Source organism: Chenopodium quinoa, unplaced genomic scaffold (assembly GCF_001683475.1).
Source record: "Chenopodium quinoa cultivar QQ74 unplaced genomic scaffold, ASM168347v1, whole genome shotgun sequence".
NCBI classification, from domain to species: Eukaryota; Viridiplantae; Streptophyta; class Magnoliopsida; order Caryophyllales; family Amaranthaceae; genus Chenopodium; species Chenopodium quinoa.
In genome coordinates, this window is record NW_018743649.1 from 210553 (window position 1) to 228364 (window position 17812).

At 36.0% G+C, this 17812-nt stretch overlaps 1 protein-coding gene across 2 annotated transcripts; it reads right to left on the reverse strand.

Annotated features, from left to right (window-relative positions):
• Positions 1 to 3193: 3193 nt before the first annotated feature.
• On the reverse strand, positions 3194 to 12756 carry LOC110683253 (chlorophyll(ide) b reductase NOL, chloroplastic-like). Of its 2 annotated transcripts, XM_021859596.1 has the most exons (13): positions 12373 to 12755; positions 9752 to 9820; positions 8399 to 8460; positions 8157 to 8243; positions 7208 to 7275; positions 7031 to 7079; positions 6879 to 6964; positions 6132 to 6189; positions 4483 to 4533; positions 4252 to 4302; positions 4130 to 4171; positions 3536 to 3646; positions 3194 to 3438 (listed from the first exon to the last, which is right to left on the reverse strand). In XM_021859596.1, exons 1-13 carry the CDS (start codon positions 12635 to 12637, stop codon positions 3409 to 3411), a joined length of 1029 nt encoding a protein of 342 aa, XP_021715288.1. In that variant the 5' UTR covers positions 12638 to 12755; the 3' UTR covers positions 3194 to 3408. The 2 variants fall into 2 exon arrangements, with proteins under 2 accessions (XP_021715288.1, XP_021715289.1); XM_021859597.1 differs by lacking the exon at positions 9752 to 9820 and having other exon boundaries at positions 12373 to 12756.
• Positions 12757 to 17812: the final 5056 nt, after the last annotated feature.

Genomic DNA, 17812 nt, shown 5'->3' on the forward strand with positions numbered 1-17812 from the left:
ATCTACCCAATTCTTCCTTTCAATTTCCTTTTTTCATCTTTTTTTTTCTCTTCAACCAAAAATAAAGAGTGATTGGGTGAAAGTGGTGGTGGGTTATAGATCTAATAGTTAGAGGGTTTGAAGAGAGAGAATATAGAGTTAAGGTACGCTGTTGGTGGTGGTGTTGGGGTGATGATTTTCAGTAGTGGGTATGTGATTTCCGATGAGTAAGGATCAGAGATGCATAATCGGTGCGTAGGGGGTACGATTTATGGTAAAGGTAGCATATTTCGGTGGGGTTAGGGTGGTAGATTGGGCAGTAGGGCAATGAATTGATGATTTCCAGTGAGTTGTGGGTAGCACATTGTGATGGGTGGTGATTTTTGGAGAGGGTAGTGGTTGTACGGTGGAGAAGGTGGTGGCTTTCTGCGGTGGTTTGTTACACAATGTGGTGGAAAATTTCAGTGGGTCAGGGGTGGCGGAAAGGGTGGTGGTATTTGAGGACGGGTGTTGGTTTTCGGTGAGGGTGTGATCCCGGCGAAGGAATGATTCCGGTTTGGGTGGTGGTTTTAATGGAGAAGGTGGGGCTTTAATGGAGAAGGGTTGAAGGAGCAGGGGATTTGGGGGTTATTAAGCATATAGTAAGTGGGGCCAATTAAGTGTAATTATGTGAGTTTGTAGATAAAAACTTTCCATTTACAATATAGGTAAGTATTGTGACATTTCTTTTTTAAGAATGTTAGTCATCTAAATAGAAATGGAGGAAGTACTTTGTATTAAGTTAGAGGAGAGAGCAATTTAAAAGACAAATTTTTATATATGGCTGGTCACATCGTGTGGCAGGGGTTACTCGAGTTACTTGGTAAGAGTTACTTTAAGGGTTCGGTGAGAAGTTACTTGAGGGGTTTGGTCAGGGGGTTAGTTAAATACTCAATCATGGGTTAATTAAGAGGTTACTCGGTTAGAGGTTACTCGAGGGATTACTCGGTCAGGGTTTGGGTTTACTTGAGGGGTTCGGTCATGGGTTAGTTACTCGGTCATGAGTTATTTAAATTAAGGGGTTAGTCGGTCAGGCTTTACTTGAGAGGTTACTCGATCAGGGTTACTCAGTCATGGGTTACTCGAGTTACTCTGTTATGATTTAATTTAGGGTTTACTTGAGGGATTCGGTTAGGGGTTACTCGGAGATGGGTTACTCAATCAGGGATTACTTGAGTTACTCGGTCAAGGGTTTACAAGAGGGGTTCAGTCAAGGGTTACGAGTTACTCGGTCGGGGGTTATATAAGGGGTTACTCGGTCAGAAGTAACTCAAGTTTCCTCTGATCGAGTAACCTGGCCATACGATGTGACCAACCACATAGAAAAATCCCCCCATTTAAAAATGAGGTGGCCAGTGATGCAAGTAGAAATGGGGTAAAAATATGACTTAATGTGGATATTGATTGTTAGTTCATTGAGTTGAATTATTTTTCAAATCTTTCCATACAACCCGAAGTCTCCGTATTTTGCAGGTATATGCGCCACCAGACCAGTCTTCGAGTTGTAACTCTCCTAAGGGACAAAAACACCCAAAACAGTAAATGTGAAGCAGGGTCCTTTTGCTGGTAGCAAATGTGAAAATTTCCTTTCAATAGACAAGTTAATTTATAAATGGTTAAGTCAAGATTCGAGAGATGCGATTTAATACCGCTAGATTAATCATTTGCTTGTAATACATAGCGAAATCCTTTTATAATCTGGTTAATTTATGCATTGATAACTGATTGTTGTCTTATTGCTTAGTTTAATTATTTCCCTTAGATTAATTCATATAAAATCCTATTTGTTACTTGATAATTTAGATTTTAATAATTTATCAGGAATAAAAGAACATTGTTTCCTTATAGATTCGACCCTACTTCCCATCTATTTTAGTTAGTGGTTTTAAGAAGTATATTACTTTTGATTAGGTGATACGACTAGATCCTGTCAAAATTTGACGTTGTTGCCAGGAAAGTGATTTTATTTTCATTTCTGATTAATTTGTAGTCCACTAGATTATTTTCTTTCGTCTCAGAGAACGCAAGTTCTTTGAGATAATTTCTCATATTTGTTTGTTTAGTACAGATCAAGAATTAAAGTGTGTTTTAGTGAGTATACTAGTTTAGATCTCGTGTGATGCACGTTTTTAAACAAACACATTATGAGGTTTGTTTATAATACGGTGAAAGAAAATTTTCTACTCCGTTAATTTGTTATATACATAGTAAGTAATTTCTATTGTAGCATATTACTTATAAAATATACAAAAAGTAAAAAAAATAAAATAAAAATAAATAATAAATAAAAAAACAATGACACTTTTAAAAATCGAAACATTAACATGCTTGTAAAAAAAAGGACAAAGGATAAAGCACTTTAAAGGTTTATTAGATAAAAAACAAAAGTAAAAGAAAAAAAATAATAAAATAAAAACTAATGACATCTTCATAGCAAAAATTGGTGGGGAAAAAAATTTACATCAGAGTTGATGTCGTCAATATTTTGTTTTTTAGTGATTATTGATGACTACAAAGAGAGATGAGGGTACGGTATCATAAACGTAGTAATTAATATATAAAGTTAAATTTTAGTCGGGTCATGAGGCAATGACACTTGACATTCCAACTTTTCACCAAGTGCACACCACATTGAATATATTTAGATAGACTTAATTTGAAGCATAAAAAAAAATTAGTTTATAATTCTATTTTCAATCAAATTTGGATAGAATTTTAGAATAAAATTGGTAGTTTAGAGTTTTCTTTTTGATAAAATACAAATATTTCACAAGTACAAATTGAATTATGATTTTATTTTAAAAAGATATTAGATTATAACTCTCAATAATTATTATATTTATTTATTATATCATAATATTGTTTAGAGCGAAAAAAGTAATTCAAAACGTATAACATCCATTTATAATATTTCTAAAGGATTAAAATAATATACCTCACAATATAATACTTTGTATGATTTTAAAATTGTATGTAAATCGGTCAATCGAGTCAAGTCACTTCAAGTTACGGGTCAAGAAATGTTCAGCCCTAGCCCAAAGTTTTGGGTTCAGGTCAACACAACGGGCTTTATACAATTTAGTTTAATATTTTTTTTATATGTATTTTGTCAACCATTTTTTGTTTTTCACCAATATTCTTATTAGTCATTTACATGCCTACTACATAATTTAAATCGTCACAAAACTAGTTTTCTATAAAGATAGCTTCCTTCTCGAGCTGCCAAGTATACAAATGGTACAATTTATATTTTGGTGATAAATCAATATAGATTTTATATAACCGCTTCTCATATTCCATATAATTAAAAAATGGGCAAAATAATAGAGAAGAAACTTAATAATATACTATAAATTTGAGCTGCAAGCTTTTCAATCTTCAAGCACATATCTATTCCTCCTGGCACCAAAAAAAAATTCTCTGCATAGCAAATTTGAAACAAAAAGTTCATTTCAGACAATATATACCAGGAAGCCATTGACAACAGAGCAAAAATCTCTTTGTTCTTTCAACTTACTGAGAAGATCTGTGAGTAGGCTTTCACCCCAGTTAAAAACCGTATGTATGTTGGTTTTGTTGATCCATTGCCAGCAATTGATCTAATGTTAGGGACAAGATACTCTGCGACCTGTATAGAGGAATACAACATTATTACCAAATTTCAATTCAGAAAACAAAAGCAATATATTTCTCATATCCGTGTTAGGGCTTGGAGCTTTGTTCTAGGAATAGAAAACACATTCCAGCTATCAAGTGTTGATTTCAAGAGACCTGATCTGTTGTTTCACACCGCAGTATAATAAGCCAAAATCATTAGTGAAATCACAGCAGTCATCAACCTTGACATCAATTACCACAGCCAAAACCTGTAGCATTAGGTGCTGTTGCTCTGTTGGCTAACATGATGGCTCTGAAGTTCAACGGAAAACTTTTTGGTTCAATTTCTCACTTCTAAAAGCATTATGATCACAAAAGGCATTACAATACATAGCAAAGCATCACAAAATATGAGAGCACTAGTGCACTACAATTTGGAATGGAATGCTCAAGCATTTTCAAATAGGCAACAAGTTCATTAACAGATTAACTGGTGATTAAGATAGAATCTTACAACTTCTGCAGGTTCTGCAAGAACATTTATGAAAAACTTTGCCTGCAGATGAAATAATATAAAATAAATCCTCCATTGAATGGAAAATTAAACAATACAAAAAAAAAAGTTGTCAATTGAACCTGCTTTGTTGTAGCACCCGACATCAAAAGATCAGTTGTGACCATTCCAGGCTGCATTTTCATTATGAGATGGAAAGCTGTTAATATTGAAATGACATCTAAAGGAAAAGCGGGACATCATGATCATGCAGAGTGTTTGATTCCCCATTTCTTAATTCTAAAAACCATTGATTTTTCTGGAATAGTTAGCACAAGGAGCACAATTTAAAAAACAGATAAGTTATAACATACCGACAAGTTATGCACCACCACATTTTTCACATCCTGCATTTGCAATTCAGCCTGCAAGCAGAAAGTCCCATTAAAATGCTGTATTAGCTTAGAAAATGGATCAGTAGCTTATTCCTCAACTGGAAATGTTTTATTTCTGTTCAGGGTATTTTTAATCAAGCTAAAATGTGCATTGATAGTGACAGTTTGACAGACAAGATCTAGGATGATCTAAGTTAATAATAATACTCTTAACCCCACTGACATTAACTGCAAGATCATAGTAAAATTTGAACTTAAAGTTCAAATTCTCTCTTTTGAATTTTCCTAAACAAAGCCCTTACCTTATTTGCTTATTTGTCAAAACACTATCTAAGCATGGGATAGTAGGCTAACAGATATTCATTCATAACATGCATAAAATGGATCAACAGAGAGTTTTTTTTATACACCCTCCATTTATAATTAAGTGCATCACTTGCTTTATTCGGCCAATTTTATGCATCACTTCCTTATATTATCCATCTATATACTAACTTCGTTAAATGTTATGTGCAACATCAGGTTATTATTTGTGAGATATAAGAAATTCCAAAGTTGCACATAACATTTAACGGAAGTAGTATTATTTCTTTCCCATCTCACTAACCCCACTTGCTATGTTTTTTCTCTTTCCATGGCCCCCATCCATATTTTTTTCTCTTTCCAATGTGTGGATAAATCCCTCACTTACCTTTTATCAACATATTATATTTCCAACTTCACACTATAACATTCACATCAATTCAATTTCCAAAAACTATATGCATATACAAGTGATGCACTTATTTAAACAGAGTATTTTGAATATTTAACTTCACATATGATGATTTTAGCGCTCTTAGAGCTCACAGTATGGACGTTTAGAATAATCATAATCCGCTGATGGTGAGAGGATATATATGCAGGTCTTAACAAATAAAACCATCATCGTCAGTAACCCTTCATCACAGCTAGAACTCACCACAACCCGGCAACTAAAAAAATAAAAACTAATGATATTTTCCAGATGAACTAAAGATAAAGAAACAATGAACTACTACCCATCATGGACATATACTTTTCAAATATTTTTTCTATTCTACATACTTACTTTCAGCCAGGTAACCCTTAAGTAGGAGCAAAAGCTACTAAGCTAGTCAAAAAGTAAAATTCATTGTTAATACTAAACATAAGTGATGAGTCTAAGTTCACCTAAGCAGACTCTAACATGAGCTCTTGACTGCGTAACAAAAAGAATAAAGCTTTTTTACACTTTCAAATTACACAGAATATTTTGAATTTTTTTTATAATCGATCATTCCATGATTATTAACAAGTCCAAACGTCCAATGGTCATCCCTAAATTACCAACCTAACCCATCATCCTTGCTTAAAAAAAAAAAAAAAAAAAACACACAAACACACACAACACACAAATTACCACCTTCAGATAGGTCCTTCATCTAAGGTTTCTCCTCTAGATCCTAAAAGATTTAGGAATATGAAAATTCTGAAGCTCAAGTTTCAGTGCTCAATCATACACACCACTAGGCCTCAATAAAAATGGCATTGTACAAAAATAATGAGATTCCTACACATATTAAACACAAAAAAAGGCAAACTATGCAGGGATATAATTTATATCTCACCTGTAACGATTTAGTCAGATGCACCACACTGCGTTTCGTTGCTCCATATGCAGCAAATCTAATTAGTGAACATCCAAAAACAACATAACATAAACCTTCCAAAAGGGGTGTCCCATCTAAGGAATGACTAAATAAAGAGTACTTTAAAGCGGATATAACAATGTTATCTAATAATCAGTTACTTATTTTCAATTCTAGCTATGTAACTACATCTTATCAACAAGTTTACAAAAAGAAATTGATAGCTTTTGCTGCATGGGAACTGTAATATTGCAGATATATAGTCTGCTCAGCCAGAATTATCAGGGGCAGGTCAGTTGTTGATAAGCAAATTCCCTCCGTTTTTCTTTTAAGTGTTGCAGTTCCCTTGACCGGGCCTTTAGTGTTACACTGCCTTATTTGGCAAGCTACATATTAATATCAAATCTCTCTCTTTTCATGGTTCCCACTCTTATCCATTACTATTTTTTTTTTATATTATTTCTCTAATCTCACATCCCTTACCTTTCAATAAACTATTACCTCCATCTTTTCTGATAATTTTTTTAATACCCAAACTACCCCACTTACAACTTATTAGATAAAAGTCAAGTAAATTACTTAAAATTATGTGCCGCTAGAAGTGTAACACTAAAAAAAAAAACTAATAACAAAGAAAAGCCTTTGGAACATCAATTACAGTTCTATTTCATATGGCGTTGGAGCCAAGGAAGTGGGAACATTATATGCACAATGAATCTAAGATACCTTGGGGTTGGTCTTCCATCAGAACCAGCACCATCAATATTGAATATATGACCTCCTCTAGGTTGGTTCAACATCATCTTCATAGCCTATAAAACAATATAGTTCAAGGATAAAGTGTTCGTGTATCCTTCAAAAGCAAAGAGAACTATTACCTCTCGACAACAGAGCATCAAGCCTAGGGTATTTGTAGTGACCACCTCACTGCATAGATGCATGTTATTAATCATCTAATAGGATGCTGACAACTGAAACCATAAGGATATTGCCAATTATGCCATTTGCATGAGTATGAGAGGAAAGATGAAGAAGGGAAGGAAAATATAACTCACATCAGATCCTCATCTGATGCTTCTGCCAAAGGCTTATAGCTATATGCATTAGATCCTGCATTATTAATCTGCATCAGTAGTAATACAAGATTAATCTAAAGGTCACTAACATGCCAGATCAAGAAGTTATGTAATCATCTGCGAGCAAATATCATGAACACTGTTCTGTCAAGCAGTTCACTTAATTGGGTGTATTAAGGCCCTAGTACACAAGTAGCCATCTGAAAATAATATCACACACTGTTAGATAAGTTTTTGCTCAATCACGCAGTCTCTGACTCAGTTGATTGAATGCTTTCATTTGACTAGTAACATTATCAATTCTTAACCAAAATTTGAAATCCATGGGAATCTCCAAATATTGGCACCATAGGTTCTCACGATCTAAAAGCCAGTACAGGTTATCAGGCATAAGTAGATCTGTCAAGCTGGCCAGTCAAATGGGCTTCTGGTCAAGCAAGTTTGAACGGATTTCAGATCCAGCAAGTTAGAATGGATTTTCAGGACATATCCATTTCCCATTTATTTTGCGGATTGCTGGCTTGTTTCAGGCTTTCAGTTGAAATATTGTGCCCATGACCCTACAGTATAGACAAGTTCTTAGGGTCAACATTTTTTTGGGAAAAGTGGCCCATATGAGAACAACTATAGCTTTAGTGCAGAGAAGGACCTACTAGGAAAGGAAATTTTTAAAACTAATCTATGGGGGGCAAGGAAGGAGGTTGGGATAGGAAATTTTCCCAAAAAAGGAAAGAAAATAACTTTAGCTTGACTCTAATAGAAGCTAAATCAATGTGTCATTGAGCCCACCCAACATTATAGTTGGTGCTTCCATGTACACCTTACACATGGGAAGTAATAGTAATTTTTATCTTTTTTTTTTACATCAATAGGTTAATAAGATTTTTTTTTTCCATCAAAATAATAATAATAAGGATAAATCATATACCCATATATCAATGTATTTTAGTTTTTCCTGTGCAAATGCAACTAAATTCTTCACATCTTGCCCATCCCTCACATCACACTTGGTACCCTGCAAAAAAAAAAAATGCTACTTGAGAAAACTGTTAAACCAAGTATGCTCAAAGGTGGACAATAAAATTAGATGTTACTAATAAAGAAAAAAATAAAAGAAGCTAATTTTTTCTAGAGAGGAGGTTTAGATAAAAGAGGTTGTGAAGGAGGTACCCACACACGCAGATCCCCAAATTCTCCTCTTAGGCTCTGAACTGCTGATTCTACTCGTTCACCTGAGAAAAGAATGGTTATACCATAATTTGAAAGATTTATATCGATTTACACTAGTACTGAGGTCAAGCTTAATAGCTTGTTGTCCGTTATTATCACCAAAACAGCCAGATGTTAACAAAATAGACTAAAGACATACTCAAATGCAAATATAAACCATGAGTGGATGAAAAAAATATATATCTAGTGTGACAAGCTGAAAGACATACTTACAAAAAATGAAATAACAGAAATAAAAATAAAAATAAATAATAAATAAATAAATAAATAAATAAATAAATAAATAGATCACTGCAAGAGATGAGTTACCTATTGGATTCCCTGAGATAAATTGTTAAAGACCAAATCCTCTAGTGTTTTTACTATAGTTCAAGTACTTTGGTATCTTTGCATACAAGCTCATTAACTTTATGTATGTTATGAAACTAACCCGACTAACTCTCAAAACTAAACAGTTAATTGTCTAAAAATTCTTGGTTATATAACAGATTTCCTGTAGGCAAAGTCTAGAAATTAATGCCCTCAATATAAATTAGCAACCTGATCCATGCGCAAAGCAAGGCTGTCAAATAGAGTACATATTTAAAGCTACCAACTCATAGATCAAATCACTATGTCATTCATTTAAACTTAATGCATGAGTAAAGTCTTCAAATCATCACTTAAAAATCATGAATGACAGTCATCAGAACTTCGCATAAAGTCAGTTGCTCAAAAAACCTATATGGCCAATCTGGCGCTTCAGACCTTGATCAGACTGTGAAACCACTCCTTACTAATTTACAATCCATTGCATGCTGAAATTAATGATTAAAAAACAGCACACTCTAACTTATCCAGTTTAAAACTTTTGACACTTGCATATGCCCATATCCAACCAAAATGTACTCTTAGGTCCAAACTCCAAACAAGCCCAAGGTGATTTGTAAACTAAGGCCCTCAGTTGAACTGAAATTTGCAGAACTGAATATATCTTTACCGATTAAAAAAATTATTTAACTGATCATTATTGATTTCTAGTGCTATTAATAGCAGGTCACTGATTAAAAAATTCAAAACTGCTATTACTGTGAATATACCTGGTGTTTTGGTGTGTGTGTGTGTGTGTTTTTTTTTTTTTTTTTTTTTAAACTGATTACAATCAATTTTACTTATTAGAACTGGTATATTGCTGAATAAAACTCATTTATACTAAATCTCTTTTTTTGGTGATCTGAAGAAGACGGTAGTGAACGCAGAAAGAAATTTATTTGATTTTTTTTTTGGCAATACATAAATATGTATGATTCTCACCTGTCCTTGAACAAATAATGACATTATCACCTGCTTTCAAAAACTCTTTAGCTAGTGCATACCCTATCCCTGTTCAGCAAACAAAACATCAATGCCACAAAGTAAAAAGAAAATGGGGAAAAAAAAAAATGAAGGCAGATCAAGAGAGTTAAGCAACCAATTAAATTATGCCTAGCCATATTTGATCTCAGGTTCTTCCAACTCCCATACCAGTTTTGGTGATGTTTCAGACCATAAATTAATTGCAAGCCAGGAACATCAAAAGATCCCCATCCATAGAAAACCCAAAAATACTATGATCATATTTCAACTAGTATTTCCCATTTCCCAGAGGTATAAAAAGAGTTGTATAGACTAGATTATCTATATAAAAAGAGTCATGACTAGATTATCAATGAAAACTTGAGGTTTCGGGATTGTCATTTCTACCATATCTAAAGAACACTATCCAGCCAACATGATTTTTCTTATTGATCCAGGAGGATCCAGATAACTTGATAACATGTACAGGACAGAGAAATTTAAGCTAAGTACATCAGACAAGTAAACAGTTAAAGAGAAAATTCGGAGTTGTCTTTTCCTTAGATTCTAAAGACAACAAATACTTCTAATTAAAATATTGTTGCAAAGACAACAAATACTTAGTTTTTAAACAACAAAACCTTCAAGGAATTTCAAGTCCACCACCAAGCATATTGCTAACATCAATATGGTGTAATTGATACTCCCTCTCAATCAGAAACATAAGCCATAATCATAATTTAATACTTGCTCCATCCTTAATATTGTCAACATCTGATTGAGAGCCATTATAGGAATTGGACTATTGGAGTTAAAAACGCAAACATCTTTCATTTTAAAAATTTTACATTTCCTCATATTAAATAAACTTTAAATGTAACTTACTAAATCAAGAAATCTGGCCTATATCTTTGTGGACATCTAATAATAGAGCTTTTGAGCTTTCCAATATACCCATACTTCTTTACAATAGCCCGCACATTAAATGCGACAAATTCATCATGTAATAAGACAGTTGAAAATGAGGACTCAACTCTTCCAATGCACAAGGGAGCTCATATTTTTTGTAGGAATAAACAATTGTACTACTAAATTGTATTTGACAATCTTACACTATTCCCAAATATAGACCACATATACAACACAGCCCATTTGTTCTGATAAAGAGGGTCCTGAGGGAGATGATAATCTGATATAGCAATCAAATTACAACTCAAATGGCATAATGACGCATGGAGATCAATATTTGTATTAAAACAAGAATGTAGAATAATTCAAGATTAGTAAAATTAAATAGCATGATAACTAAATGAGAAAATATAGTTGCACAAAGTGCCACAAACAACTACAATATTTACGGATCACGGTAGAAATATATATTGTAAATTTTAAAATGTGCAGCTGATATGGATTTTAATGGATATAACCTTCAATCACAATTGAAAGGTTTGGAATCTTGAGTCTCGATCAAGAAACACTAAGCAACACGAGCTTTAAACCTAAAGTAGGTCAAGAATACACAAGCGCAAGTTCACCTAAAACTTTATAAATTTCAAATTAATCAATCATCCTTTTCGTTAAACACCATCACGTATTTATAAGCTAAATAATTAGCCTAAAAATTGTGTAAAACAAGTTCTAATCTAACTAGGAAACTAACACTAACTTGTAAAGATAATATATTGCAAATATAATCTTTAAAGTTAAGCTTATCTTCTACTAACCGAATTAAGCTAACAAAAATATCCTAATAAATTTGGTCACCTAAACATAAAATAAAAAAATAACAATAAAAATAATTATAATAACAATATTGATGCCTTGGAACCGCATCAGCAGCAGTTATATGACATGGCATTGGGTCGATGACATATTGCTACATCGTACATGTCTTGGCATTTGCTTTGTCATACTTAACCTTTTACAAATTCTCAAACCCAACCCAATGCCTCTTAATTCCTACAAGGTGCTTTATTGCTTTAACAACCAATCCTATTAGTGAAGTGATAATTTCTAAGTAAATCAATATAAACAAGCACACTACCCTCTAGAAACAGGACAAAAGGGTAACCGAGTAAGCTGCTCGCAATCTCAACGTTATTGCCAACAACTAATTTGAGTCATTTTACTCTCCATTCTCTTTCTAAAAATCTAAACCAAGGTCACATCTCGATACAAGCAATGAATAATCTCATTTCACTGTAAAACCGAATTTTTAAAAATAAATAAGCCCCACCGAGTATTGATTTTATTACTTTTAGCCAATAACAGAGAAAAATTCAAGAGCATTAAACAATAGCAAGAACAGCCTATTTTTTCTGACATCTAATACACTTAAAATTCAATAATATAAAAAATTTAAATTGAACAATTTCACAAAGAAATCAGAAGAGCAGAACCCAATTTCAGGCAATTAATTTCGAGACAATCAATTAACCCATTACACACAATTAAAAACTCCATAAACTCAAAAAAAAAAAAAAAATCCCAGAAAATAAATAAATCTCGACACATAATTCCAAGATAAAAATTTAATTGTTAATCAAGGGAAATAATTAAAAGCAAACGGTAAAAAAAATATGGGAAAAGATGAAAAATACCTTTGGAAGAGCCGGTGATGAGAATATTGAAAGGAGGAAGCATAGGCTGTTTTTCGCCATTAAAAGAGGAAGCTTGAGCTTTAAGCAAAGTAATGGGGTACCTAATATTATTAACAAACTTTGCATTGATGAGATTTTGGCGGGAAGTAAATGTGAAGAAATTGGATTTAGGTGTAGTGAAGGAAGAGTAGAGAGAGAATTTAGGTGGATTGGATTTTGGTTGAAAAAGTAGTGAAGGAATGCATGAAATTGAGGTAACCGCCATTTTTGTGGATAAACCACTTTATTCTAGCTTCTCTAATTTCTGGATTTCTCTATTTGGGGAAGAGAGATCAAGAGAGGGTGTTAAGGAAATTTGTGGAATACTCCATTTGTTTCGTAATAATACACAAAGTTTTAAGGAAATTTACTACGGTAGATAACAAGTTTTTTAGCCCGGGTGTTGCCTCGGGTCATTGTATGTATATAAAATACTATACTACCTCCGGTGCATATTACTCGCAACAAAGGGGTATTGTTTGTGAGACATAAAATTTTTCTTTGATGCGAGTAATAAGAACTGAATGTAGTATTAAAAAAAAAAGTAAAATTGATTGGTAGTTTTATAAAAACAATATCGACCTTTTGTTAATTCATTATTTAATATGAAGTAACCTAATGTTATATCGTAACAATTTCTTCCTTGATTTTGAGAGCCACATCTGGTTTCATTCGGCGCAGCTTTTGTTTGACAGGCTTCATACCTGGAATGAGTGGTATTATATGCTGAGCTATATCCCTGTCAATTCCTGGCATATCTTGGTATGACCAAGCAAATACATCAACAAATTCACTAAGCAAGTTAATTAGCTCTTTGCGTTCATCTTGACTTAGTGTTAATCCAATTTTTACTTCTTTAATAGTCGTGTCATTGGAAATGTTAACTGTTTCTGTATCTTCAATAACTGCTGTTTTATTTTCGTGTTCTTCCATTGCTTTTATTATTTCTTTGTCATTTTTATCATTAGCAAAGCAATATTGATCAGGGCTAGGGGAATGGCACGCATTGTAAGCAAAGATATTCATTTTATTGAATTCACTGGCTAATATATCAAGAGAGGCAAGGTCAGCTGCGACCTCACCAGAATTATTAGGACTAGAAAGAGAGGACTCAACAAGAGAATCAGGGTTGAACTCTATAGCAGAAAGAGGGTCGGCCTCAGACTCTAAGGACTCGTCTACAGACTTAGACTCAGACTCGGACTCGGACTTAGACGATTCAGACTCATCAAACATAGGACCCTCACCAACGGTTATTTCCAACTTCTCTCCACTCGGCGTAATGATCCTCAATGTCTTGCGCCATCCCATTGAAATGTTGTCAGCTTGGACGATTAACTCGGAGGGGTCAAATCCTTGTTCGCTATGACGGCTTGAACGAGCTTGGAGTTATCATTGCAGACCGTCTTAGGCTCATTTTTCTCCATTCCAAAAAGAAGGTTGATTCCTAGATCATCAGAGTTCAGGCTAGCTGGCTTTTCGGTTGTGAAGAGCTCTTCGTCTTCGTCAACGAAGTCACAATTGAGGAACACCTCGAATCCTGGTTCACGGATCCCATCATGGACGAATGGCTCAGGGAATTCACAGCATGGGAAGTCTTCCTCTTCTTTGATGTACTGGCCATTGAGGGTGAACAGATACGGATCCATGGCCATTTCCGTCTTCGTGATTCGAGCGTTATTGCGAGCCTTCATCTTCAATGCAGGTCCTTTCAGATCTTCTTTTGTTGGCTCGAATCCCAAGCCGAAAGTATCCTTCTTGAGCGCACCAGGATAGCCCCAAGATTTAGCCATTTTCTTCTTGAGCCCAAGGGTCATTCCAGGGAAGTGACCTTGCTTCTTCAGAATGGCGTTGATACTGGTGTTTGAATAGGGATCGAAGTCGAGATGACACTTTTCCTCTTCTTCGATCACAAGAACATCATCTAGTGAAAACCCCCACAGATCTTCATCTTCTTCGTCATGTTCAACATGGACGATAGGAGTATCAATAACTTGAATGCGCATAGGAGAAGCATCGATAATAATCGGAATCCCTCCGACTATGGCTTTCACTTTCTGGCGAAGCGATGACGGAATCGCCTTTAGCTCATGAAGCCAAGGGCGTCCTAACAACAGATTGAAAGAGGCCTTAATGTCCACCACCTGAAATTTGGTGCGACGTTCAATGGCCCCAGTAGTTATATTCAATATGATAGTACCCACGGCTTGACGGCGAGTATTATCGTAAGCTCGAATCCCTTGAGTGGAGGGAGTCAATTCTTCATTCTTTATACCTAACTTCTTTGCAGTACGGAATGGGCACACATTGATTGCAGAGCCATTATCAGCCAGGCTCATGGGAACATTCATCTGCCTACACACTACAGTGAGGTGTAAGGCCTTATTATGTTGGTCCCCTTTCGGGGGTAGATCCTTATCAGAAAAGGAAATCCGATTGCTAGTACTCGGCAGCTCAGTAGTGAGAAAGTTGACCAATCCTTGAGGAGTCATGTCATCATCGACTCTTATTTTCACCAGAGCATTCATCACAGCCTTTCGATGCTCGTGGGAAGTGGCCAAAAGATTCCATACATTCATCTCCACCTTGGTCTTTTGCAGTTGTTTGACCACATCGCTATTCACAGGGTCGATGGGATCAACTATCGAATGTGATTGTGGTGGAGGTGGAGGTAAGTTAGGTTGTTGCAACCGTCCACTTCTGGTGAGAACCTTGACCTCAAATTCCCCCCAAACATCTTCACTGGTGCCGAGAGATGAACATGTTATGTCTTTGAGATAGACGTCTTCATCATCACTATCCCAGATCCCATTCACTTCTTCAATACTTGAGATAAATACAACTTCCGGCAGAGGTTCATTCACAGGTTGAATGAGTATTGACGGATCAAAGGAGACTTCATCTCCCATGATAGCCAAAGCATCAGAAAGAGGACCTGTTTGAATGTTAGGCTTCTTGCCCCCTGGAGCAACAGGAATTTGATTAGCATCGATTAGATCTTGGATTGCATCCTTCAGCCTCCAACACTTCTCAGTATTATGACCCTTGCCTTGATGAAACATGCAATAAGCATTGGGGTCATAGCTAGCGGTCCTATTCTCTGGCCGAGGTTCTGGAAATGGTCCGATTGGCATAATCAGTCCTTGACCATGCAAACGGTCATAAGCAGCATCATAAGTCATCCCCAAAGGCGTGTAAACCCTCCTTTGCCTTTGGAATCTTTGAGGAGGAGCATTAAGGGCCAGCACATCATTGATGTTGATATTGTTGGTAGCATTATTGGGCTTAGAAGACGAAGAAGAAGGAGTGTCGTTCTTCTTGTTTTTCCAAGTGCTGTTGTTGTTGTTGCTACCAACAGACTTCATCAGTTCATCTTCGATATTGATTCCAATATCGTACACAGCGTCAAAGGTACTCAGAGGCAGAAACTTCAAGTGTTGCTTGTACTTATGAGTCAGATTGGCAATGAACAAGCGAACCATTTCTTTCTCCTTGGGGGGATCCACCAGGAGCGCAGCTGTTTCCCTCCACCTGCTTAAGTAAGTGGTGAAGCCTTCATTCTCTTTCTGTTTGAGAATGGAGGGTTCACATTCAGAAGTCTTGGCTTGGATGTTACACTTGTAACGATTCATGAAGCTTTCAGCAACATCCTCCCAAGTCGTGACATGTTTGGATTCCAAAGAATAGAACCACTGTTGACAGGCATGCTCTAAGGAAAGAGGGAACACCGTAGGGAAGAGTGTCACATCTACTCCCTTAAGAGCCATAGTTGCAGAAAAAGCCTTCAAATGGAAAATCGGATTATCAGTAGGCTTGAATTTGGGAATGTCAGCAGTGGAAAACTTCTCAGGAAGCTTCTCTCTTATGGACGAAGAGGTGACAGACTGTTCCACATAAGTGAACTCTTCAGAGATCTTGCTCATCTGTTCCTTAATCTTGTCCATTGCAGCAGTAGTGACATTGTTTTGATTGTCCTGTTCTACAGTACTAACTCTAGTGGTGAGTGTCTGCATCATGTCAGACAATCTTTCAATTGTCTTATTGAGGTTTTCGATGTCTTCCTTAGTGGCCATTGGTTGAAAGTAGACTGGAGATGGATTTTGTGGAGATGATTGAGGTGGTTTCCTTGTACGCCTCTTTGGTATAAGAGGCTGTTGAGGTATGGACTCGAACCGTAACAATCTACCCCTGCTTCTTGACCAAGTGCTGTGACACCGAAACAAACACACCTTTAATGACCAAACTTAACCTTAACCCATCCGGATAAAAAAAAATCTATGGTTTTGAAATTCTTTTTTTTTTTTTTAAAAAAAAAACATATGGGAGGATACCATCCGACTTACTCCGAAAAAATAAACGACACAAAAACGAGACTTCCCTAAAATACGGTCAAAAAGTGGTGCACGACTTAAAGAAAAAAGTGTGTGAACGCGATATGTGAGTGACTAAGTGAAGTTATAGACGCGTGTTTTGACCGTATAGCTAGACACGACACAAAACTGGACACGACATTTGCACAAAAATCGAAAAAAAAGACTGACAGAACACTTTCCTGGGCACCGTGTCACGGTGCAGACTGTCGTGACACGGTGCAGTCTACCGTCAGACGGTAGATAGTCCCGTGTCACGGCACTGTTCACCGTGGCGCGGGAGAACATGCCGTGACACGGTGCGCAGTTCCAGGTCAGTTTTGTGATTTTTCCAGATTTTAACCGATTTTAGGTCCGTACTAATTACTATGTGAGAATAAAAACCCTCGGTCATGGGTTAAACAAAAGAGCAAACACATGAAGGTTAGCATCAAGCAACCACATAGCATTTAGGCACGATGATGTAAAAAAAGTTCGCAACCTAGAGTCAAGATCTATGTTCAACTATTGGTCAAGCTTTGGGTGTCAAAAGGGTACCATGGTTAAGAGTTTGGACGCGTTAGCAAGGCAGCCTCCCTTGAGGGTGTATGCCAACGGGCGGCTCCGCGAGTTCGTGATGAAATCGAACTCGACTCCATGGTTTGGGTGGATTTAATAACTCGGATGATCCCTTATTGCCATGAGCGTTTTTGGGTCGATAGAGCTTAAATCCCCCGGGGCTAAGACGCATGTAGAACACATACGTTTATTCAGAAAAATCGAAGGAAGTCGACTGTGAGGAAAGAAAATAAGCCACCGGACAGATTTTAGGACTGCCGTGACACGACAAAAATTCCCGTGTCACGGTACTGTGCACCGTCGCAGTCAGAAAATCTGACTGGTGCCCTGTTCTCCTTCGCGCGCAACCAAGTTATCCAATTTTTCCTACGGGACAGACCTGAACGCGACGTTAAAACGTCTATGCAGATGCAAAAATGCCAAATTAATCACAGGAATATTTTTTCAAGAATCTTTCAAGTCTCATCCACTCA

Bases quoted from the DNA above. Each gene is read 5' to 3' on its own strand.
- LOC110683253 (XM_021859596.1), bottom strand. From the start codon at position 12,637: ATGGCGGTTACCTCAATTTCATGCATTCCTTCACTACTTTTTCAACCA. The intron at 9,821-12,372 runs GTATTTTTCATC...TTTGCTGAACAG, and splicing joins CATCACCGGCTCTTCCAAAG to GGATAGGGTATGCACTAGCT. The intron at 6,965-7,030 runs GTAATAGTTCTC...ATTGTTTTATAG, and splicing joins TGATGCTCTGTTGTCGAGAG to GCTATGAAGATGATGTTGAA.